This window comes from Vidua macroura, chromosome 12, assembly GCF_024509145.1.
Source record: "Vidua macroura isolate BioBank_ID:100142 chromosome 12, ASM2450914v1, whole genome shotgun sequence".
In the NCBI taxonomy this organism is placed as follows: domain Eukaryota; kingdom Metazoa; phylum Chordata; class Aves; order Passeriformes; family Viduidae; genus Vidua; species Vidua macroura.
The window spans coordinates 9,312,626-9,338,641 of NC_071582.1; the positions used below are offsets into that span (position 1 = coordinate 9,312,626).

The 26,016-nt window shown below is 38.7% G+C and overlaps 2 protein-coding genes across 3 annotated transcripts; both read left to right on the forward strand.

Moving 5' to 3' along the window:
- Positions 1-710: 710 nt before the first annotated feature.
- Positions 711-8,302, forward strand: PYGO1 (pygopus family PHD finger 1). Its single transcript, XM_053988419.1, has 3 exons — positions 711-781; positions 5,140-5,225; positions 6,939-8,302. Exons 1-3 carry the CDS (start codon positions 733-735, stop codon positions 8,058-8,060), a joined length of 1,257 nt encoding a protein of 418 aa, XP_053844394.1. The 5' UTR covers positions 711-732; the 3' UTR covers positions 8,061-8,302.
- An 8,364-nt stretch (positions 8,303-16,666) lies between these two features.
- Positions 16,667-24,548, forward strand: DNAAF4 (dynein axonemal assembly factor 4). Of its 2 annotated transcripts, none has more exons than XM_053988742.1 (9): positions 16,667-16,878; positions 17,437-17,584; positions 17,948-18,081; positions 19,136-19,376; positions 20,115-20,260; positions 20,853-20,962; positions 21,662-21,815; positions 22,837-22,942; positions 24,005-24,548. In XM_053988742.1, exons 1-9 carry the CDS (start codon positions 16,756-16,758, stop codon positions 24,112-24,114), a joined length of 1,272 nt encoding a protein of 423 aa, XP_053844717.1. In that variant the 5' UTR covers positions 16,667-16,755; the 3' UTR covers positions 24,115-24,548. The 2 variants fall into 2 exon arrangements, with proteins under 2 accessions (XP_053844717.1, XP_053844718.1); XM_053988743.1 differs by lacking the exon at positions 16,667-16,878 and adding an exon at positions 16,963-17,330.
- Positions 24,549-26,016: the final 1,468 nt, after the last annotated feature.

The following is a 26,016-nucleotide window of genomic DNA, read 5'->3' on the forward strand; positions in this document are numbered from 1 at the left end:
GCGGTCCCGGCCAGCGAATCCCCCCGCACGGCGGCCGAGGCGGCCCCTGCCCCGCTCCTGCCGCGGCCCCCGCGCTCACGGGCACCGCCGGCCCCGGCCCGCTCCGCGGCTGTCCCGCGGCCGGACCGAGTCCCAGCGGTGGCCGAGCGGAGGGTGGAGGCGCCGGCGGAGCCGCCCCAGCGCGGCGCCTTTGTTCCGAGCGGCGGCGCGGCCCGGGCCGAGAGTCCCGCCGCGCTCATGGCGGGCGCAGGGGGAGCCCCGCGGAGCGCCCCGCGGGCGCTGCCGCCCCTGCGCGCCCGGGAGCCGGCGGGCAGCGGGGGCTCGGCGCGCTGAGCGGCGCCGTGTCCGGCGGGGGCGCTGCGCGGGGCCCGGCAGCCCCGGCGGCGGGGGCCGGGCGAGGCGGGCGCCTGCAGCCTGCGGGGGCCCTGGCCGGCGCGGCTCGGCGCTCCGCGGACCCCCGGGCGGCCTCCGGGCAGCGGCGCTCCGCTCGCCGGACCCCGCCTGGCCTGGCCCCTGCCGCGGGCTGTAGCGGAGTCCTCACGCGCCCAAACTTTGCAAAGTCTCGTAGCTCCGCTGCTGGGGCGGCGGCGGCTAGGGCAGCGGCGGGCGGGGGTGGCGGAGGAGGAGGCGGGGGCGGAGGGGGCGGGGTGCGGGCCGGCAGCGGCGGCGGCGGCAGCAGCATCAAAGAGCCCCGATTCTTGCCGCCCTGGGAGCCATGCGCTGCTGTCTGTAATGTCAGCGGAACAGGAGAAGGACCCCATCGCGCTGAAGAGATCTCGAGGTACGGCAAGGGCTGGGCCGGGCCCGGGGGCGGCCGCCGCTGGGGCCTGGCTCCCGTGCGGAGCGCTGGCGGAGCCGCGGGATGCGCGCACCGCCCGCGCCGCCGCTGCCCGCCGGGCTCCTCTCGCCGCGCAGCGCGGGCCGGGCCGCCCCCGCCGCGGTCCCTCCCTGCGGCTGCGGCGGGGCCGGCGGTGCGGGGGCCGCTCGAAGTTTGGTCGGTGGGGCCCGGCCGGGCCCCGCGGGCTCCCGCAGCCTGCGGGCCTTGAAAAGCAGCCCCGGGGCTCTCGCTGTGCGCGCAGGTGTGCCCCGCGGGGGAGGGCGGCGTGCGGTCCTGTCTCTTGTGTGTCTGGGGATGTGCAGCGCATTAGTATGCAGCGAGCATACTGCTGGTGCAAGGGAATACGGCGGCAGTGCCACATGTCCGAGTTCGTGCTGATGCAGAGCCCATAAATTACACTTGAATGTTCGCTCTTCTGCCCCCAGTTCTGGCTCCTGTGCTTGAGTCTAGTTGTAGTTTTGTCTTTCCCTTTCCGGGAAATGAAAAAAGAAAAAAATCGAAATATTATTCTTTACTAATAGCACTGGTGTATGGCTCTGGTGAGGTTTAAGGTATGCGTTTCTTTCAAAGGAGTAGGGAAAAGGGCAGAAATGCAGGGTCTCCTCCGACTTCGGCAGTGCGGCTGACTTTAATGGCAGTGGCACATCAGCCTGTGTAGTGATTGTTGTGTCCTTATAGTCCTTAGACACAGAAATGCCTCTCTGAATGAAATAATCAAAGACAGCAGGATGGGTGACTGAGTTGGGTGAAAATCATGGCAAAATTATAAAATTTGCAATTTAGTGCTTCTCGTTTTCTTGCCTCCTGTTTTGCCCCTGGAATTCTATTGTTCTTGATATTTTAAGCTCTTTTTCTGGTTGGATAAGTGGGAAAAGGTGTGGATTCCACGGTGCACATTGTCATTGATTTACAGTTTGCTTTTCTAAAACTGCTATAGTAACAGCTGGATTGCAAGCTTGAAAATGAGAGAATGAAGACACACAGCAGTGTTACAAAGGAGACTGGGATTCATTAGACTCCTCCACTCTCAAGCCCTGATTCTGCAAATATTTAAGCATATATGGTTTCACATGCCGGAGTTACCCACCAAGTTCCACCCGATTACAGCTTAATATCAAAACTGTTTACAGTCTTAGGGCCATGGAATAAGTTCACCAAATTTGGTTGAAAATAGACTATTTTTAGGTTTCTGTCTATTATGAAAAGTTTATTCAGCCATTTATGTTTCTTGGGAAAATATTCTTACTGAGATAAAGTACTGTTTAAAAAGACTCTGGCATCCATCCTCTAAAAACGTAGACTGAGATTTGTCAGTGAATATGAAAATATTCCATACTGTATTTGCAGTATGTTAAGTATGGCATAAATTACATGCAAAGTCAAAATCCCTTAATGTGTAAACAAAACTACAACTTGCAATTCTCCTAACACTGAAAATGTCCATCTTAGGTATGTACGAAGTAAAAGAGAATATGAGGCTTATCTCTTCTCCTTTGCCCAACTGTGAATGGCTGAAATTAATTTGATCTGTAGTTTAATAGGGGAATAGTTATCAGATAGGTATTTATATCTTTAGATCCATGAGATAGGTGATGTCCCAGTCAAAAGGATTGTATTTTTGCCTGAAAAATTAGTCTTGGATGATGAATAATTTTTCATTAGTGCAGCGTTCCAAAATGCTTGGTACTCCTTTAATGAAAGTCTGTGTGGTAGGTACCAAAAGTGACTTTGTGGAAAGTTTATTTTGGCTTCATGAAAATGAGCCTTATTCACTCTATTTTGGAGGTATGCTAGGACTAACATTCTGTTTCCTTTCATGTATAAATTAAATCATTATAGAACCCACAGGGAAAATATGAATTCTTAGGGCTGAATTAAATCATTGGCCTCACACAGTGAGTACTGAAAATACAAAAGCTTTGTGCCTTTCCAGACACAGGACTCCCTTCTGTAAACCGAGGCATGTGAATGGCTTTGCTGATTAAAGTAATTCAGGTAGAAATTGATGGAACTTGTCACTGGAATTCTAATGTTCATATGCTTATGCTTTTGAAGAATGATGTCCCAGAGAGGGAATTTATATATAGTTTTGTAAAGTTTTAACTTCAGCTACTGTAAACCAGCACTTGCATATGACCCTATGTATTCTACCTGATCACAAATTTACTGATGTCTGTGCTAGTAGTTGAATTTATTAAAAGAAATCTGGATATTTGGAATATTTTGCTGTCAGTGGTTGATGTCAATTATTTTTTTAAGTGTACAGGGACATGAACAGGAGTGTAATTTATGCAGTTGTGAGGATTAGTGTTCATGGTGCAATCTTACACTAAATTTAGTATAAACTTATAGGACTGATGGAGAAGAAGCCAACAGAAAGTACAGGAACAGTTTTGAGAAAATAGATTATAAAAAAGATGATTTATAGAGTTGAAATGTGCCATCATTCTTTATGTAAAACTTTATGCTGTAATATTTTTAGTATCTACAGGTAATGTAGTGGCAATGCTTCATAGCACACTATGCAGGATTTTATATTCTAAATCAAGGCAAAAAGGTCTCTTTTGGAAGAAAAGTTTCTCTTAGTTTCTCCTAGTTTCTCTGATGGTATCAGCACAAAATGCTATGTGCATGAGTTTATGTTGAGAACTTGATTGTGACATCATGCCCTTGGCTTTGAAATTCAGACTTAAAATTTGATAGGTGTTGATATGGGATATCCACGTATCTTTCTTATGTGTAATGAAAAATAAAATCAGTTTTAACAGTGACAGCTAGAGCCAAAAGGAACTTATTAAAGCAGAGGCAGAACTGGATTCTTACTTGAAGTAAAAAAAAAGGCATGGAGGAAGTGCTAGGAGTGAAAATTTGTCAGGCCTCTTTGTATCAGGAGTATTTCAAATAACTTGTATATTTTGGTTTGTGTACAATAGGACTGCTGCTTCCCTGTGAGAAGAGATTTTGTATTATGTTGCTGAATATTCCTAAAGCTGGTTTACCTGTCTGCTGGGAACACTTGTCTAACAGAGCAGTGTAATGTCACACATTGTGCTGCTTTGCATAATACTGTTGATAATTCACAGTTATCTCCAGGTTGTCTTTGGTAATGAAGACCTGTGTGTTCAGCTGGGTGCTTGCATCTTGATAAAGTTTGACTCATATTCTGAATATCAATTTTAAACAAACAACAGTAAAATTTTTAGGTTGGATTGCCTGCTTACTGTTCTGTGCTGTTATTATATATTTATATAAAAGAGCAAATAAGCTATTATCCTAATGGGCCTGGGAAAAAAAAGAATTAATATAGTTTCTTAATATAATTATGTTAGTACTTTAACATGTGTTGCTCTGGTATCACCTGAAAATGCTTCTCATACTTCAGCTCAGGGTTTTCTTTACATTCCCATATTGTGGCAATTTCACTTGAGCCTGTGAAGACAGATTGACTGGGATAATAATGAATTTGCTAGATTTATTTTTCACTTATGGTCTAACTAGGTTTTTAAAAATGAAAGCCACAATTTATACAAATTTGAGAGCTTGTCTCACTGTTGTGAAAGGTGGAGAATCCCAGGGGAAGTACAGATATCTCTTTGTGTTGCTCAGGGTGAAGTCTGATTGAGCAACCAGTGAAATGAATATTCCTTACTTTTTTTTTTGTGCCAGGATAGCCTTGCTCAGTTATTTTATTAGGTTTTTGCAGAGGTGGGCTGGTTCACTTTTTATTGGCAGGTGTCTTTTTGTTTGATCAAGTCTTGGACTTAGTGAAATTTAGATTAGATGCACTGGAGATTGGTCTAAGCAACACAGCAAGTTTTCAGTGGTTTTTGTTCATGGATCTACTACTGTTTGCTTTTCTTTTCCTTCATGGTGGATTGTAACAATCTGTTATATATTGCTACACTGATGCTGTGTCTATGTGAGTTAAGAGGGGAGTCTTAGACATGGCTTTTTGCAGTTCTTTTGAAAGTTTTATGATTTATGCAAACAAGAAATACTTCTAACTGGTGATGTGGACATGTTAAGAATCAAGGGACAGATAAAAATAAAATAAATGGAAATGTCTATTTCAATAAGAATGAGCATGAATGGGACATGATAGTGGTAGCAGACAGAGGTATAGGAGGGGTGTTAGCTTACCTCCAGATGTGTGCTCCTTTAGCACTTGCAACATAAGGCACCAGAGTCAATGCAAATGCAGTATTTGTAACAGATATCTGAGGCTATGGTAGTTAAAGGCAAGCTTAAAATACAGTCTGCAATAAAATTAATGTACTATTGCACTGATTGATATCTTGTAGGTGGTGACAGTGGATTGGATGGGTTAGGAGGACCAGGAGTTCAGCTTGGAAGCCCTGATAAGAAAAAGCGCAAAGCAAATACACAGGTAAATTTCCTTTGCTTCTTTTGAAGTCTTAATAAACAGTGCACTCAAATGTTGTTTGCTGGTATGACTATCTCTCATTGTTCAGAATATCAGTTTGTTGTCACAAATAGCAAGTATTTCAGTTTTACTTTGAAGTTGAAGTCTTCCTGAATACTAGTATTTGTGCAGAAGTTATTTTAATCCCTGTAAGTTGCCAAAGACATATAAAGAAAGGAGCACAGTGAGACTGCAATAACTTGGATTTTTACCTTAGGGATTTGATTCTGAGGCAGACTTTTTTTTAATGACTTTGTAGCTATTGGTAGAAATCTGTACAGCATGAGTAGTTGCCATGAGACTACTTCTTACCTTACTTTCATTTCAGTATGTGTAGGTTTGTGGGCTAATGAATCAGTACAGTTTGTTATTGCTTTGATAAAGCTCTTGGCATACCCTACAGGTGATTTTCAGGCAAAAGCTAAGTCAGGTAGAGCTCCTTTCCAGTAAATCCTTGCAATGTGACATTTCTATGCAGTTGTTCTTTCCAGAAAAGAAAGCCTCAATACAAAATATCTTAAGCAATTTGGTATAGCGTGGAGTTTTCCTTTGTGTATTCTTTGAGTGAGAGTATCTGTTCATTTGGTACTGCCCAGTGGGAAAACCTTTATTTATGTAGGTAAAACAATCACTTAAGCTTATGTAGAGTCCATTGAGATGTGGATCTGTTTTTGTTTTGTTTTAAAGTAGTCATGCTGAAACTTGCTTCAAGAAATATTCAGATACTTTACAAGGCTTCACACCTCTTTCTTGGTGCAGTTTTCTTGTGTTCTGGAATGTTAATAACTCTAGAGGACATGCAGACTAGTTTGTGTTCCTTCAGATCAGGTTAAAATTTGCACTGCAGCAAATTTATTTTTTTTAATAAATTTTCAGTCTTAGTTTATTAGTACTTAGGAGGAAGTGCTTTCTGTGAGCACAGTTAGTGTGAGGGTGAACCCAGCAGGTGTTCCCTACAGGCTAGTCTAGAATGAATTTCAATTGTATGACTGCACTGGTGACATTTAAACAGACTCTGGGCTCCATTAAACACTTGATTATGCTCTGTAGCCAGAGCATAATCCTCGTGTTTCATACCTACTGACTATGCTTTGCAGAATGTCCACAATCACCGAATGCTCTGTTTGGTATAGAAATGTACAGCATAGAATATTCCACAGACTATAGAAAATACCAGTCTGCTGAGTCCTATATTCTAAATGCCTTTTTTAGGGTTATAGTACCATTAGGTTTGTATATCCTCATAGAAGTGGGGTGTCTTAAGAGATGTATATTCAGTAACATGAACCCAAAATGAAATTAAGGAAATGCTTCAAATCCGCTCTTCAACATTTGGAAATACTTTGTGTATGTGTTTGTGACAGTTGGATTTCTGTATTGTTGCTTGCCTTTTGTAAAAGATTATGAAATAGAAGTCACATATCAAGTAGTATTTTCAACTGCAAACTTTTTGAAACACTGAAACTACTATAAATCACCACATTATCTGGAGCCCAAACTCCTCTCCTGCTTCTGTACTGAAATTTCAGACAGCCTGGCAGGGTGCAGCGGGTGAATTTTACACAACAGCTGAACAGTTCTTTCAGCAGTTGTATTGCTAATCCAGAATCTTTGTGGTTGGTCTGTCTTGCAGGGAAATACTAAAACTAATTAGTATTGTATTTAAAATATTTGTAGGGGTCGTCATTTCCTCCTCCATCTGAATATGCTCCACCACCGAACCCAAGCTCTGACCACCTTGTAGCTGCAAATCCATTTGATGACAACTATAATACCGTGTCTTATAAACCACTTCCTTCAGGAAATCCATATTTTAGTAATCCTGGTTATCCTGGCTTTGGAGGCTATAACACTTTCAGAATGCCACCTCACATGCTACCCAGAGTGTCCTCACCATATGGTGGTTCTTACTCCCTCAGAAACCAACCACATCCTCTTCCTCAAAACCCTGTTGGCATGGGTTTTAGTCGACCCCACTCTTTCAGCTTTGGTCCACATGATAACCCAGGTTTTGGGAATCAACCACCTTATGGCAGTGGTCAGATAAATCAAAATGTCAATATGTCTGCTCAGCATTTCAGACCAAATCCTGGAGAGAACTTTGGCCATTCTGGTCAGATACCTCACCCAGATGTGCCGACTAACTTTGGTCCTGGAAACAATCCAAATTTTCCAAATTCTCAGCTAGAGTCAAACCATTCTTTTGTTCCTCCACCAAACACGTACAACCAGACAAAATCATCAGCACAAAAGCAAGACTTTAGTCAAGGTGCAAGCAAAGCATCTAGCCAGAACACTGCTGCTCATCAGCATCATCACAGGACAGAGGACGTTGTGAGTCAAGGTAACAGTGATCTGAAAAATGTTACTCGGAACAATGTGGTAAATCAGGATAACAGCCATTCTAACAGTGCTGATAACACCAATGCTGGCCACTCAAATGGGACTCAGAGCAAGTCCCGCCAGCCTCGAGGTACTGCTGAAGGATGCAACTCTGAAAAGAGCAGCAAAACACCCCTCCATCCCAGTCGTCATGGACACTCGTCCTCTGAACCCGTCTACCCGTGTGGAATTTGTACACATGAAGTCAATGATGACCAGGACGCCATCCTCTGTGAAGCCTCTTGTCAGAAATGGTTCCATCGGATCTGTACAGGCATGACAGAGTCAGCTTATGGCCTTCTCACGGCAGAGGCATCGGCAGTGTGGGGCTGTGACACTTGCATGGCTGACAAGGATGTGCAGCTAATGCGCACGAGAGAGACTGCAGGACCCCCTGCACTGAACACAGAAGGCTGACACTCTTAATGGGTGCTAGTGGAGCAGATACTTGCTATGAGAATTCGCTTACAAATTGGGTACTTCACTTTCTGCAGACAATCAGTTGTGTTTGATTGCTGTCATATTTTTTTCCCCTAATCTGTAGTCATTCATAAACTTCCATCTCAGCTTTTGTACTCTTAGTTTTATGCGTGCAAATGTTTTAAAGGATGGAATATTTTTTTGTTTCTGATTAAACTGTAACTGACAATTGATCGGAAGTAGGATGAGCATTGACAATATTATTGAAGAAAAAAATGTGCCTGTATGAATAGCCCTAATTTGCTAGTGTGTATTAATGTGTTAACTAACACTAGCATTTAGTGCTTGGTTTTAATGGTACTATATTTGCAAGTACTCATTACTTTGTTTTTTTTCTTTTGGCGTGAATGTCTGTTATTGATGTTCTTGCTAGCCTTTCTTTGAATATAGTAGACATGACATGGAGGAATGTGCAGTACTAATAGTTGTTATTTTAGGGTAAATACAGAGAATTTTTAATGTGATTTTTCCTATTTTTGAAGTAAAGCATTAATGTGCTATTCAAAAATCATGAATTCATGCTTAGTAACACATTGAAACCTGCTAACTATTACACATTTCTGTTTCCTTGAAAAGGCAATAATCTCTTGACTTCTCGGCAATTACATGCTGAAGGCTCTTGCTAGGCCTTGCATTATTTGGAAATTCTTGTGAAATAAGATTAAATTGGAAAAAGAACACATCGAGTTTATGAAGTCCACTGCTTTAAATCTAGAGACTGCCAGAACTAGGGTTGCTCATGTAACCTTAATTCATTTATATTGAGGACATACCTTGGGATACAGTCTTTGCATCTGTCACGCTTGTGCAATCATGCACCTCTCTCTCATTTTTTCTCACTGATGGTTCCAGTCTCCTGCCTCAGTGCTACCTGAGAATTGTGATGAAGTAGTGCACAGAAAATCCTGCCCAGCTTCTAGGGCTGTCAGCTCCAGCCTGCTCAGTCACCCTGAGCTTACACAGTCCACTTGGCATGAAGGAGGGGGCAAGGCAATGGAGTGTGCTCTGCACAGCCTCCAAATTGCTTGATAATTTGGCTAGCAAAGTCTTAAAACTAAATTCCCACAACTGCCTCAGCCAGTCTTGCAGTGAGGGGGTGGGAAATCTAAGGTGAAGAAAGAAAATGCAGCTGTCATATCAGAATTTAGTGAGTTTAGCTCATATCAGAATTAAGTAATCAGAAGTTTAGCTCCTTTGCTAAACCTGATATCCTACTGACAAGTATTAATGGCACTAGAGCCTTATGTGTGATGCTAAGAAATTCTATTTTAATAAGGGTAATTTGATCTCATTCTTGATTTCAAAAATAACTCCCCTTCTTTTTTAAATGTTGGGAAGCATCTAGCCTTGAACAGTTCAGCCTTAGCAGTGTGATGAAGTTGCACGTGCAACTTAAAAAGTTTCTTTTGAGAGAAGTATTGTTTTGAATTAATAAAAGGAGGCACTGTGATGACAGATTCTGCTTGGAATATATACCACTGTGCTGGAAACAGACTTTAAACAGCAATTAAATCATATGTCAAGCTTACAGGTACTAGTCATGTTCCTTAATATGATAAATTTTTCAGGTCTGTGATCATGAGTGATATAGGAGTTTATAGAGAATACAGTCATCTAATAAAGAGGTATTTTCATAGTAAGCCATGCTAATGAATGAAAGTAAGGCCTGTTTGATAGCTCACCATTGTGTTTGATTTTAAACGGGCTCTACTGTGTACATTCCTGGAAGATACTGTGCAGATCTATACAACTTATTTTATTTTAAAAGTGAAAAGTTTTGTTGTATAATTGCAGTATGACCCCACCATGTTTTTGTTGGGTGTTTTTTGAGGTTTTTTGGTGGGTTTTGTGGGCTTTTTTTTTTTTTTTTTTTTTTTTTTTTTTTTTTTTTTTTTTTTTGTGTTCATCTCACCAGAAAAAAGAAAATAATATCTAGAGTGCAAGTGACATATTTCATACGAGAAATTGAGAATTTTGCTATATGGAGATGTAAAGTGTAAGGTAGATCCAGAGCTGCTGTTTTCATCAATAGTTGCTTTAATTTAGTACATTAACTAGACTTAATCTTGTTTTGTTAGAGGTGTGATTTTAAAACTACCAACAAAACACCAAACAAGCAACAACCTCTGTTAGATTTATTCTTCAGTAGTTCTCCTAATGACTGACAGACTGTTTGAATTTGCTTTTGGTACCTGAAGTAGCAATTAAACCAAACCTTGTTTTGATAGATTCGTTCCTCTAGGAATCAGTTTAATCACTGCAACAATTACCACTGTGAACATAATGGAGCTGGTTCACACCTATAGTAATATAAGTGAAATCAAAATTTTGCTCAGTGAAAATTCAACCAAAGCTCCAATGATGACATTGTTACCTTTCCCACTCCCACGCCCCACGCCTCTTGTGAGAAGATTTTGGGGCATTTGTTCTTGGAAGTCTAATTCATGTTTTAACATTTGGAGCAGACATTGTATTTAAAATAGCCATGTATTTCTTACTCTTTTCCTCAACCCAACATGAAGTTAGGTAACTGTTTTCTAGATTAGGTGTCAGGACATTAGTATTTAAACATAGTGTTCTTAAATACCTAAAATCATCTGGAATATCATTTTATGAGGCCTTAAATTGTGTATTTATGAAACTTATTCTAACAATTTATTTTAGATTTTTTTTCTAAACTGGTATTATACTGGGTTTGTAACTCAGTAAATTTTCTGCATTTATTAACTTGTAAGTTCAAGGCATTAGCAAATGTCAATGATATCAAATAAAAACAAATGAACAACCAACTCCACACTTGTTAGCACACTGATCTTAGAGATAGGACTGACAAGGATCTCCAGAAGTCATCCAGCTAATATGCTTGCCCTACTGATATGCTCTTGGCATACTTGAACTCTTTATCTAGAGAGCAGTTATATTTTGGTTTTCTCTGCATGTGTTGACTAAATAGTAGTTCAAGTATGCACAGGAGAAACAGCAATCATGTTTAATTAGTGAGATACTAGGAAAATGTCAGCTGATTAGCATTAGAAGTTAGTTCTAGAATGATGGGTGGGAGGGAGGGCGGGAGGGTTGGCTAGAATAGGTGAGGTTTTTTGTAATACATTAAACAATTTGTATTGAACTCTCATGTGCTTCTTTCATTACTGGTGATTTAGACTTTACTGGTGCTGCACACCAAAAATATTGCAAAGATTTTGTAAATCTTGCAAACCTTAACATTTTTGTGGGAAATGCCTGTGTCCTTTTTACATGGTTTGTGGTCGTGATCAGAAATGCAGCCTTATATTGCTCCCAAATTTCCCCCCACTCCCCAAGGTGAAATAAACAGGTATAAATTGGATTGTGCTGTCCTTCATACTTTTTTGCTAGTGACCAATTTTAAATGAGAAAACATGGAAGTGACAGTGCTGGATACAGACTAGAGGGCAGGTAGCAAAAATCCTGTTTCTTCCTGTTTTGCTCATTCCTTCTACAACTTGAAACTAGCAGGTTTGTGCTTGTCTCTTCTGAAAGAAGATGGGATTGGTGCTTACTTCCAAAGGTTGTTTAGAGGCCTAGTTATTATTTGAGATCTTCAGATTAAAGAAGCTAGAGAAAAGTAATGAAGTTTACTTAAAAGAAAAATATAATTTTGGGGGCTGCTCAAAGAAGATTATACTTTGTGACCTCTGAAGTTTTTAATCTAAGAACCAGTTTTGCAATCACATTTTTCAGGCTTAATTTCAAGCATGTGACAATTAATGAAGTCAGTGAAACTGCATGCACACAGTCAAGAATGTTTTAAAGTGTTTGCAGTTTGGGGCCTGTGATATTTGCAAGTGAAATGCTTAGATGGTTTGAGATTTTTACAAAATCAGTGGTGTTAAAATGTAGCACCTTTTTAACATTTGTCTTTATTCCAACTTAATACAGTAACACATCTGCATTAAATATATCCCTCTCATTTTATAAATAAACATTGCCTGTCAGTAAAAGCATTGGTGTAACATTTTTAAAAAAAGGAAGTCATGCTTCTTATCATGTTGTATGTGACTTAAATGACTGTTTCATATTAAAACTAATCTTTCCTTATGTACTGCTTAAATATACCTGTTTTGGGATATCAGTTCAGTACTTTTTATACAATCTTGAATGTGTTCCACATTGGTGACATGTATTTTTGCAACAACTTTTTTGTTTTGATTTTAAATTAGAGCATGTCTGATGTAATACATGCATTAGTGCTGTGGTGTGTGACAAAGTTAATGTATGTAATTCAAATTGGAAAAGTTTCCAGACTTTGTCCAACATTAACCCTGTGGCCAGGGATTAAATTACTATGTAATACAAATTATTTCATACCATGATGTGTTTTAAGCTACTCTATGAAGTATGTGAAACATTATTGTTTATGGGTTGGTAGCTGGTGAGGTATCTTGCATAGAATGAGGTATGATAGATGGTAGCAATTCATAATTAAAACTGAGTACCTTTCAGAACACACAGCACTTATATGTATTATCTTCTTGTTGCCATTATTTAATATGAATTTCTTAATATTATCCACTGATACGTGAACATTTGGTAATCAGCTCTTGTGCGTGAAAATTCTATTCTATTCTATTTTGTTTTACAAAACATATACTTTTTTTGTTTGTTTAGAAGGCCTATAATTTTTTTTCTATTGGATGTGATTAGATAATATGCAAGAAGATGTAGAACTGGGTGTATTTTAAAGTTATTCTGCAGTTGCTAAGTTTTGGCAGAAGCTTTCTATATTGGCATAGACTCTTCCCTAAAATTGGAAACGAAGTGTACTTAGCAGAACTCTTTAAGGCGATATAATTGTCCTACAACACATCTTGAGTTATGAACATTCACTTCTTTATGTGGAAGTGATAACTTCTGCTTTCTATAGAAGAAAAGAAAGGTTCCTTTAATGGCCTAGTGCTGTGTGTCATCAGTTCTGGGGTAATTAGTTCTGAGTGGTGTTCAGGCCCTCAGAGGTGCTGCCTCTAGCTTGAAGTTTTCAGTGTCACCCTTTGTCTCCTGGTTTAGAAATGGCTTATCCCAGCACCATGGGGAATAACTAATTCTGCATTGTTTACCATACATAATTTTCCTTTTCATGTTCAAAGAAACTGTCTTGAAATAATTTTTTGATCCAACCCCACCTTTTTCCTTGGAGATTTGTGCACTGTATTTCAGGAATTGCTGTACTGGGGACGTTTTGGGATTGGAGTTATGAGAGTTGTCTCTTCCTAGACACTCATCTTTTCCTCTACAGAATGGTCTAAATCTGAGTTTCTATATAAATTAAGGAGGGCAAGCTCTTAATATATTATTTTTTATTTTTGTTTTTCTTTTTTTATAGCTTTTTTTTTTAATGTGAAATAATACAAAATTTTTAGAGATTTTTATTCAAAAGTTGGTCTTTCCTCCAAGCTTGTGTTGGTGGCCTTTAGAGCAGGCACTGTGGTCTTTAGGGCCTTCTGACTTGGAATTTTTTGTCCACCTTCTCCTTTTAGAGTTATAAGTGAGTAGAAAAAGGCAAGTTACCAATCTACTGCCATCCAAACAAAGCAAAATACAAGCTGATTAAAATTGTTGACTTTTTTTTTTTTAAATAATGATGTGATATTTTTATCTTTTAGAAGAACATATATCAGAATCTGATTCAAGTGTTCTTGGAAAATGTATATGGTAGGCTTTGTCCAGCACTGTATGTAACTTTGTTGCTTTCTGTTGTCTAGTTTAAATTTCTTTTAAAATAAAGATAATTTTTGTGGGGAAGTTGCCTGTGGACTTTCTGAAGATGATGTAATGCTTAGATGGATACTTCTCATATTCTGCCTGTGAGAACACATTTGGATTAGGTATAATCCTGCAAGAAGCAGCATGAGGTCATATGGATCAGAAAATACAGCTCCTGCCTCTCTTGGAGAGCTCCAGTGCTCTGTAAAGGTGTTCATCTGCAGTGACTTCAAGGCAGATGGGAAAAGGTCTTCTGCCTTCAGCCCCATTTCTTTCCTCACAGGATAGGAAGGGATGTTCAAGCACCATTTGTCCAAATAGATTTTTTAAAATAACTTTCTGCACTTGGGAAGTGATTATACAAAGAATTATTTATTCCAGTTTATAAAATTATTACTAAGCTCTTTCTGTTAGTTAAAATGCCAGAACTAGCACATTCCAAATCACTGCTTTACCAATCATTTTTAAAAGTAACGGATATAGGTCCCAAGCTATTTGCAAAACAGTTTGTTGGAATAAACAGAGTCTCATAAAATGTTTCTGCTTTTTGTTAAAAATATGGAGAGATGAGAGAAATTAGAGGGAATTTAGAAAGGATGTGAGAAAAAAAAGGTTAATAATTAAAGGTAAGAAAATGTGATATCTAAAAGATGTTTTTTTCTTCCATATATTAAAATTTCTGAAGCCATTAGAAGTGAAAAAAACGGAGAAAAGATATATGTATGTATAGGCAGCTGGAAGGTGCAGAATATTAATAATGTTAAGGGTTGTCTGGAACATAAATCTGCATCCTTCATAGCTTAGGAATCAGATTTTCAATGGAAAAAATGTATCTTCTTTCACTGCAAACTTTCCACTGCAGACTTTTTGACCGATAAAGTCAGTGCCAGCAGGAGAACCATGCTGCATGGATGTCTCTTGTTTATTTTTCAAGTGTGTCACAGTGAGAGCACAGCAGCTTGCCCAGCTAAGGCTGTGGAGTGGGTGGGACAGAGGTGGTGGTTCTTCACATACACAACAATTCAAAACCTTTAAGGCTGATCCAAGACCTTGCTGAATCCCTTTTCTGTCCTTTAGCAGCTAAATCTGCTACTTTGACATAAAAAACATTAGTGATATTTACTGTATCTCCTACCAGCTTTGCATTGCAGATCTAGATTTTAAGTAAATAGACATTTTTGTTGATGTATTAGAGCTCTTTTGTGTAACTTGAGAAGACTGAATACTGGTAACCATAACTGTGTCTTGTAAAACATTTATGCATAATATAGTTCTTTTAGCAGGAATAAATAATAAGCTGCTTCATTTCAGTATATTCTCTGTGATTAAAGTAAAAATGACACCTGGGTGACCAGGACAGAAGACCTGCACTCAAAACCTCTGACTTTCTGGATGACTACGGCTGGAGTGGTAGGAGATTTTGAGTTACTACATTATAATCATTCTAGCTGCTGCTGCTATGTACTTTGAATGTTCTTGGAAAGAGGAATTTAATTCAATTCTTGGATTCCAGTCTATGCAAGAATTCTTCCAGATGATATTGATGTGGGTGAGTGAGGGTGGAGAATAACCCAGAAATCATATGAGTTATAATGGATTTCTTACTCTAAAAAAGTTATAAATCTCTGCAATACCTACTTTTATATATAAACAGTACTTAAAAGTAACCTCTACTGTTTGAATATTGCTGTGTATTACATGTAATAGAACATAAAAATGAAATCTTAACATAAAAATTAAATCTTCAGTGATACACATTAGAAATACTAGCTAATGTGAGTCATTAAACTCCATTATTCTTGGTCTCATTTTAAAAGAAAGAAGGAAAACTAGACTTTGTTTCTGGATTTTTCCTAATAGTTCTAGGTAATTGTATACTTTTTAGGCTCTTAAACATACCTGATTTTTTATCCAGCTGTGTTTGGCTCATCTTTCAGGCCATATTCTCCAGAAGCTTTCAATACATTAGACTTTATTTTGGCAGATACAGTGTTACAGTTTGTTTGAGAAACCTGGAGTGGTAATGTGCAAATTACCTCCTGAGTTTTTGGCAGAGACAGTGCAGCAGATAATATTGCTCAGCAATAGCAGGGGGCTGCCTGTATGACCCAGTTATTTTTAGGGGACATGTGGAAGTTTCAGTGCCAGCATTGCCAGAGTAGGTCAAGGAAGGTGATCCTGCCCTCTGCTGAGCCATGGTGAGGCCACACTTGGAGTATTGTGTGCAGTTCTGGCCTCCTCAGTACTGGAGGCTTGGAGATCCTGGAGCAGGTCCGGCACAGAGCTGCCAAGTTCATTCGAGGGTCTGGAGAATCTCTCACGAGGACAGGCTGAGGGAGCTGGGCTTGTTTAGCCTCAAGGAGAGGTGCTGGGAGGGGACCTCAGTAATGTGTGCAAATGTCTGAAGGGAGGTGCTAGAGGATGGAGCCAGGCTCTTCTCAGTGGTTCTGAGCAATAGAACAAGAGGCAACAGGCAGAAAATGATGCTCAGAAAGTTCTGCCTCAGCTGAGGAAGACCTTCTCTGTGGGTACAGGCTGCCCAGAGAGGCTGTGGAGTCTTCCTCTCTGGAGATATTCCAGAACTATCTGGACACAATCCTGTGCTATGTGCTCTGGGATGACCCTACTTGAACAGGGAGGCTGGACCAGATGGTTTTTTGATAAAAACCTGACGTTTGATCGTTTTTGTCAGAAATTCTACACTATCATGAGTTTGTCTCTTTCTAGAAATGTACGTGGATGACATGAGCTGCGTTCCTTCCTGCTCTGCGGAGCTGTGAGCGCCGGCAGCCCGAGCCGTGCCCGCGGCCCTCAGGCCCCTGGGGACTACAGCTCCCGGCGTGCGCCGCGGGGCTGAGGCCGGGAGCGCCCGGGAGCCGCTCCGGCCGCGGCGATGCCGGTGTGGCTGCGGGAGCACAGCTGGCGCCAGACCCTCACCGCCGTGTACCTCTCGCTGCCCTTGCGCGGCGCCCGGGCCACCCCCGCCAACATCTTCTGCAGCGAGCAGTACCTGAAGGTGGGGCCGCTCGCCTCACGGGCCTCCTGCCGCGCACGGCCGCGGGGTGACTCCGCGACCCTGCTCAAAGCACGCGCGCCGTGCACCATGGCAACTCTTCCAGTCCATAGCCCTTTATCTTTTATAATCTCCTCTGGGTGCTGCAGGCTGTTAAACGCCCGTCCTGCGGCAGATAAAGGCTTTACCACTGCTCATTCCCTACTAATGCTCTTGCCACTCAACAGGTGCCAGCTGCCTTTGCTCTCATAAATGGACTGAAATTATACATTTGCTTATACTGTGAATAATCCTAAATTTGAAATTTATGGCTTCTATTGCAGTGCTGAAGAACCGACTTTCTCAATCTCATTAATGAAATACATAACCTTGTGATGACCCACCCTTATCGGGAAGGAAGCACCTTCTCTGGGCTTCTACAAAGCTCCACAGTGGATACAAAGCAAATTAGTTCTGTCAGTAGTATTGTTTTTAGAGGTTTACTGTATGCTTGTGCTCTGTTTTTAATAAGTGAGAGCTAATTTAAAATAGTTAATATTAGTGCAAATTATACTTTTGTAGGTAAGCATCCCTCCCTTTTTATTTGAAGCCATTTTATATGCTCCTATTGATGACACAAACAGCACAGCCAAGATTGGAAATGGAAACATTTTCTTCACTTTGTATAAAAAAGAACCGGCCTTGTGGGATTCCCTAACTCTAGCCAATGGTAAGTTTTCTACTCTGAAAAGTAGATTGTGTGTAAGGAAACCATACTCTGAAACTTCTGCTGGTAGATATCTGCTCCGTTCAGCCTTGTTCATTATTAAAAATAGAAAGTGTGTGAGAATGAAGAATACCTACTGGTTCTAACATGTATGAAATAACACAATACTTCTTGTAAAATTTACATTTTGTGTTTAAGCAAATCTTAATGTTTCTCTTTTAGAGACAGGCTTGGTAGATACTGGTTTGTCAAATTGTAATCATGTTGTATTTTGCCAAAGTAGCAGAAGAAATCATGTTTTCATTAACATCTTATGTACCAATAGAACACCAGGCCTAAATGACTAAGATAGTTTATTTTTTTAAGCTGACAAGGAGAAACTACAATATCTGAGAGAGAATGCTGTTCTAAAAGCCCAAGAAAAGGCAAAAGAGGAGACAGAAGCAAAAAAAATTACAAAACAGGAACACAAAAAATATGCTTTGGAGGCCACAATGAAGGTAGGTTTAGAAGGAGCTCTGCAAGACATAAATGTAAACAGCTACCAACTAATCTGGCAGGTGCTTTGTTAAATGTACATTAAAAATATGAGAAGTTCAATTTTTTTTAATAGTGGTGGTGAATCTTGTTATTTCTTTGCACTTAAAACCTATTTATTACCAAATATGAAAATGTAACTGACAAAGTGCTTACAAGTTGCCATTTTCTGTGAGTAATACTAATGAAAGTTTTTGGTGACAAGCTCAGATTTTTGTCTGTTCAAAGGAGAGTACAGTCATGTGGCAAAACTCTAGTCTTTTGTGGCCTTTCCATGTGTTTAGTCCTCTTTAGCACAGTGAAAAAATACTGATTTTAAAAATTCTCACTTATTCTTCATTGTATTTTATATCAGACTTGCTTTTTTTTTTTTTTTTTTTTGTCTTTTGTGTATTTTTGTCTTTGTTATTCTGCTTTTTAAGTATATTTAAAGATATGTTCTTAAAAATTTTATGTATATAAAAAGTCTGGTCCCTTTACTTGTGTTCCAAGGATTTTTTTTTGGAGCATGCAATGAAATTTTAAGATTGCATACGCAATATGGACCAAAGAGAACTACAGTTAGTGACTTTCTTTGTAGCAGCGTTGTACCTCTTCTAAATATGTAACAATCTCAAAGAGAAGAGGAGAAATAAGAAACAGTGTATTCAGATTATCACATATATTTTACATTTCTGTATTTTCCAGAGATCTACATTGGAACATGGCTAGGATTTTCACTGTTTAAAAGTAAAACTTATTTCTGAATATATCTGAATTGTACCTTAGGGTTGTTAGCGAAATAGGTTAAAGATGACACCTCTAAAAGCTATTCAGAAATCTTTTCTCTCACAGTCAGTTTCAAGCATCTTAATTAACTCTGCTTGTATGGTCACATTATTGGTTACATTATCTTTGGGATATGGAGCTGGGAAAATAATGGTAACTTAGTCAAGTCAGTATTGTCAGATGTTTTGTATCTCATAGGGTTTTTTTTTTGTTTTTTTTTTTTTTTTTTTTTTTTTTTTGTTCAAATAGCTAGAAGAAGCAGAAAGAAAAAGAATTGAAGCTCTAAAAGAAAAGGAACGGCAGAAGGTTGCTAAAGAGTTAGAGTTATGGAAAAACCAACAAAAAGATGGTGATAAATACAAGAGCATACAAAAAAAGGAGGAATTACATCAAGAAATAGAGCCATTAGAAGAGAGAAAAAATGAAAAAATGAACAAAACTCGGATACCTAATGAAGGAAGTTCTAAGACAAGAGTCAAATCCACAAGAGGTTGTATAATTGAACTGTACTTTGTAATTCTTTTAAGTGGGATATAACTTTATTCCCAGATGTTTCTAATTCATCACTTATCTTTGTCTCCACCAGTTCTTTTAGCTCGCAGTTATTTTTAAATGGTTATTTTCAGGCAATTTATTGAGCTAAAGCACATGAGTTCTTAGCTCTTGCTGAAGTCTTTGGAAATACAAGGGTGGGTTTTGTTCTAAGCTTTAGGAAAGTAAATCAGAAAGCCTTTCTGGCAGTGTAATGCAGACTTCCTGGGGGTGGGGTTTCTGTTACCCAGTGTTACCTAACTGCTGGATTTCATAGAAATACTCAATCTCCTTTTGTGCTCTCTGTCCTGTGTCTTGGCTCCATGGAGAGCCAATTCAGGGAACTAAACCAGCAGAAGACATTTAATTGTTTGTTTGCTTGATTTGATAGGTTAGTTTTAGCTCTTATTGTTGCCCTGCGAAAGCATCACGCAAACAACAAAGAGAGAGGTTTTATAGGAGTTTAAGTTCATTTGTGACAGATGCTGTATAATTCCATTTATTTACTTGCTACATTAGGAAGAAAAGTTGTTTGAACCTTCCCTTCAGATGAACAAGTCTAAACTTTTCTCAAGCAACTAGAGGTTTAATTCTAATGTGCCACATTTCTGAGTCAGGTGTACTTTGGACTTTGTTAGAAAAACAGAAAAATCTCTTGCTTCATTTTTTAATTCCAGTGCCCTAACTCTTTTCATAGGTCATGGCTCCTCTAGTATATTTTCACAGAATTTAAAGGAAGAACAGTTACCAGCTCCCCGAGTTGCTGCTACAATTAAAGTCAACTTTACACCACGAGTTTTTCCCACAGCTCTGCGAGAATCTCGTGTTGCAGAAGAGGAGGAGGTAAGGTGGGGAATTAATTATTGTGTATTCAGTCAATACAAAAATAGTGTCTGTGCCAAGGAATGTTACCTGTGCAATATCCTTATCTTCCAAGGCAGTCTTATTTAAATTAAGATATAAAGAAACAATTTTATATAAAAATTCTTTTCTCCATGTCGGTGTGCAGATTAATAAATAATATGTTCCTTTTTGGGAGGGGGAGAAAAAGCAGCAATATTAATTTAATTCCTTGAAGTACAAAATCTGAAGTGTCCTAACTCTTATATTTAAGATTCTTTCAGTTCTGTCTTAAAAGAAGCTCACAGCTCTTTTGAGCTCGATTCAATGAACACAAAGTAATTTTGAAAGATCAAAACAGACAAGTAAACAAAAAAGTATTAGAGATGTGGTAACCTGACTTCTCATGGTAATAAAATATTTGGGGAAACTTGGAAGTTTTTCATACTGGACACTATCAAATATTTTCCTGTGTCTGAAATATGTGGTCAGTAGAATTCTTTTGATAAGTATGAGCGAAGAGATAAAAATAAAATCCTTTTTTGGATTTGATTTTTTGCTTCAGAAATAATACTTGTACATTTTGTATTTACAGTGGCTACACAAACAAGCAGAAGCTCGAAGAATAATAAATTCTGATTTATCTGAGCTGGAAGATTTAAAAGAAGAGGAGAAGAATCCAGACTGGTTAAAGGACAAAGGAAAGTAAGTTACATTCCACTTGAAGATGTATTAGTTTTATGGTGTTTCTCTACTGTTCAGTTTTGGTATATTCTATTTATTGTAGACAGAGTTGGTGAATGTCTAGAGTAGTCATGGTAGTCATACTTGAGATTTTATTGACAGCTTATGGGGTTAGAATGTGATAAATCATGAGATGCAATTGCTGAAGTTCATGATGAACAAAATCATTGTAAACACATTATGTATATTCTTCTTTGAAGAAAGTTGAGACAGTGCACTATTATACTTAAGTGGATTTCATTTCATTTGTACTTTTTTAGTGAGACATTAGACATCTGTGTAAAATAAACTTTAGGGACTTTATATGAATATTGGTTTATTTATATAGCTGTGTTATACAGAAAGCTTTTATTAGGCAATCATAATCAGATATACAAAGCTTTCAAAATTAATCCTGTGTCTACATAAATGTGTCCACTCTTACAATCCTTCATTGCTTGTAAGCAGTGACTATTTTTGTTGTGTATCTCTAAGCTGTATTGTCAGCAGCAAAGTGCACTGAGCTTCAGCAATGTTGTTCTCAGAAAAGGCAATAAAGAGGCATTTCAAAGGAAAAGATGCTAAAACCTCAAATTTTTGAAAATGAGTTAACAATAAGTAGGTGGTTATTTTGTATTTATCCCCTTATTTAAAGTGCATCTTTCACTTTTTAATACTCAGCAAAATGTTTGCAATGGGAGACTACCTTGGGGCTGTAAATGCCTATAACCTTGCAGTGAGGCTGAACAATAAACTTCCCCTGCTGTACCTGAACCGTGCTGCTTGCCACCTTAAACTGAGAAATTTGCACAAAGCTATTGAAGATTCCTCCAAGGTATAAAAACTCAGGAGCTCAGGCTGTCATCTTTTGCATTAATGTGATTTGTTACTGTGATGGTTTTATTTTAAGCAGATCTGTAAATACATATTAGTGCAATTCAAAGTTTTAAAATTCAAAATTGATATAATGAAGCCATGGTAAAATATTAAAATTTGATAGTGATTAATGAACCTTCAGAAATTTAAAATGAAACAACAATGAAATAAACTTAAACCAGGCTTCCACACATTTGTGACAATTGGCCATATACTGGCCAGTATGTTTCTTTACAGATAAAAATATTGTAGCAATATGTACACTTGAAAAAACCCACAACTTGGAGCAGAGAAAAACAAAACCAAAGTATACTCATACATTTTCTCTTATGTTGTGGTGTGCTTCATTTGGTTGGACGGAAAAAAAAGCGGTGGTGATGAGCAGGATACCTTAAAAAACTTCCAACAGACCAAACATTTTTAAAGAAGGGCTGTATTGTCCTGATGTTTTAGCAGTGTTATTTGTGCAACAAGAGGAATGATCTCAAATGGCACCTGAATAATTTGGGAAAAGTTTTCCAAAAATTATTGTTTTTTGAACTAATAAGTACTTGAGTCTTGAAACTTGGGGGTTTTTGGTCTTGTTTTTTCCTACTAACTGCTACTAAAACACATGTGCTTTTTTAGTGCTACTTTTTTTTTTTTTTTTTTTTTTTTTCTGATAGCATGATAGGTCATATGATGTATGAAAACAGAACACATTATTTAATTGCAATAAACATTTGACATGGTATTTATCAATTTTTAGCCATGGCAATGTAACTGTAGTTGGCAAACTGGGGTGATGGATACAAATCTTAATGACTAGAGTCACAAGCCATTTATAGTTAAATTTGAATAGCTATTTTCTATTTGTTTGAATAGTTATTATGTGACTGTATAATAATAGTAATTAGGTGAGAGAAGTGTTCATAAATTTAAAAAAGCCCCAAATTATGTAAAATTTACTTATAAATAGTTTGGGTGTTCTCATTGTAAAGGCACTGGAACTGTTGACACCACCTGTTCCTGATAATGAGAACGCTCGAGTGAAAGCCCACGTGAGACGTGGAACAGCGTTTTGTCAGCTGGAATTATACACTGAAGGTGAGGCCTTGGTTTTATGAAAGCATGCACAGGAATTTATAGTGACATGCAAGTAACTCTGTTTAGCTCAGTGAGCCTGCTCACACCTTTATGTTTTCAGAAGTGATTTTGAAGGAGGTCTGTATAATCTATGTCTATTTGTTATGAACCTTTATACCACATTCTTTAATTTTTTTTAAATTTACTGGGTACTTCAAAAAACCTTTACAAGTTTGAGAAAATGGATTGCATGCCTAATTTAAGGAGTTTTTCCATTGAAGATATTAAAAAAACCTGAAATATTTCTAAAATACTTGTCAAGTGCTTAGTAACATCTTTGTAAAATGAGGTAGGAAGCCCATATTAATGAGTAAAATGATTCATCAAGTACATGTGATTTGTGAAAATAACTGCATTTATAGTGTCCCTATGCAGTTCCTCAAGAGTGTCAGATTAGTTTTGTAAAGCAAATTTACAAGTGAAAGCTGGTGATAGAAACTGAAGAATATTCAAAATGTCAGTGTTAAAGTACTAAGCTTTGGCCATTGTTTACCTTTTTCTACAGGCTCACTTGGTTATTCCCTTACAGCTTCATTTGCACTTTGAAACCTTATAAAAAAAGACTAATCTAGGCAAGATTTTACTTCTTGTACTCATGATTTGTTTTTTTTCCCCCACAAGCTCTGGTTTTCACAGTTCATGTCTTCTTTGTTCATATTTTCACAAAGGATCCTTTCCTCTCTTCTGCAGAACACTTTAGAACAGTCCCCTCATGCACACACACATATATAGGTGTATATGTACATGAATGAAGAGGCTCTATTTTCATGTCTCAAAACCTGAAAATATTTATGTGGTAGAATGTTTCCACTAAAAAGTTTTGTAAAATAAGATAAAATATAAATTTATTTACTGGTGGAAGCTAAACTAATGTCATTCTGATGCCATCTTACTTAAGGTCAAACGTCAAGATGAACACTTTATGGGTATGACTGGGGAGTATTTATTTCCAGTTAGTTACTAAAGAGGATGCTCTTGCATTATTGATTGATATTCTTATTCTTATTAATGTGTCTATATTAGGCCTTCAGGATTATGAAGCAGCTCTCAAGATCGATCCTAGAAATAAAATTCTAGAAAAAGACGCTGAGAAGATTCGACATCTAATTCAAGGAACAATGCAAAGTTCTTAATTAAAAAAAGTATAAAAAAGAAACTTTGATGCCTTAGAGGACATCAGAAGGAATCTTATTTCTCTTCAGTGTGTGTGTTACCTAGACATTTTTCTGCTTCACTTGGAACGCTAACAAAATTGGTAAAAGATTGGGTATATTACTGGGAAGTATAGTATTACAAACATGATTAGATATATTTTATATAATTTTGATACAAAGTTGTTGTATTTTTGCTTTTTTTTAGCATTCTGTATTACTCTGACAATCTGAAACCCTGGACTTGAAGCGGTTCCTTTTTGTTAAGTGTTCTTTCCAAAATGGGGCCATTTCAACTACACTTCTTTCAGTAGCAGTTTTAGCAGACTTCTGAATTTTCTGCATCAGTCTCTTTCCTGAATACCATTTATGACTGATTTCTGTCTTTATAATAAAGTAATTATCATGCAGATATATATTATTGTATGCATATTTTATAGTGTTGTATCAGGGAGAAGGTGGCAGGCATTGTTTCCAGCTGTTTTACTTAGAGCCTTGAGAGGAGTGCTGAGGTGAGTCAGAAATGTCTGGTAGGAAAGCTGCTGGCCCTGCTTTCCTACAGAAAACTGCTGCATTGCACTGGAAGGGGCTGAAAGCACTTTTTTAATAACAGCTGGAAGGAGGGCAGTGCAGCAGTTTGAGTGCCTCAGTTGTCTGTAATTACAGACAACTATACTATACTTACAGATACTGCTCTTTTCTTTTTAAAATTACTGAGGGGAAGTGAGGGCTAAGGAGGAGAGACACTGGCAACAGGAGAAAGATCATCTTAGTCAGCCCTTCAGCTAACAGGGCAAAGCATTTAACATTTGTTGACTGTTTGTGGTCACAGCAAATATTGCTCAAGATTTGTATTGAAATACATGCATGGTGGAGAGTGAGGAACTCAACACTTTGGCCTTATTTAGTAAACTGTGGACAGTGGTAATTTGACTCATAATGACTATGGAAGACAGTAAAATTTGAGATTGATGTAAAATTCTGCATTAGTGATAATCTTGAGCATAGAAAATATATTAATATATGTGGCAGAAATAGTATAGATAATAAAAATATGTATGAGAGTAAGAATAGAGTGAGACTGTGGGTGATTTGATTCAGTTCTGACCTTTTTTTTCTAAGACACAGGAATATAAAAATAGAGCCCTGGAGAAATGTACAAGTGACTGTGCTTCCTCACTCGTGTTCATATGCATGTATTTTTATTTTATTTTTATTTTTTTTCCCTGTAGGGAGTGAGTTATCATTTTGATCTGTTTAAGGAAAGTGCTCTGGTGCTGTACTGATGAGCGTGCTGTAAAACTTCTCTGAATAAGGTACCTCCCTTAGTGCTGCTGAGCAAGCCAGTTACAACCTGCTGCTCTTCAGAGGCCCAGTGAAAGTTTTTTTCTTTGTTTCTCAGTCATGTAAGACATGAAGCTGACACTTAAGTTGCTGTCTTAGATGAAACTTGAGTAAGACATTGCCTTTACTAATGAGACATGTTGTCAATCTCCCATTTATTTTTTGTTCCAGTATCAGAGCACTGTTGGGGTCTAAACCTCTGGGATTTTGGATCTGCTCTGTTTGTACAGTGCCTGTTGATGACATATGGTCTAGGAACGTGGGTGGGAGTTAAGAGCTGCCTTATCTCATCAGAGTTATTCCACCTGAGGCTAGAAGATTCAAAGATTTGTTGTCCATACCCACCAAAACCCACCTTTGGGGTTTTTTTGGGGGGGAGGGGGGGGAGTGGCATGTTCTGGGGTGTTTTTTGGTGGGGCATTTTGTTCGTTTGGTTGGTTTTTTGGGGGGCGAGGGTGTGGGCGGTGGTTGTTTGTTTATCCTTTCCCTTAGTACAAGCGTTGCTGGCGTGTAACGGAGCGCGTCTCCTCAGAGCTGGCT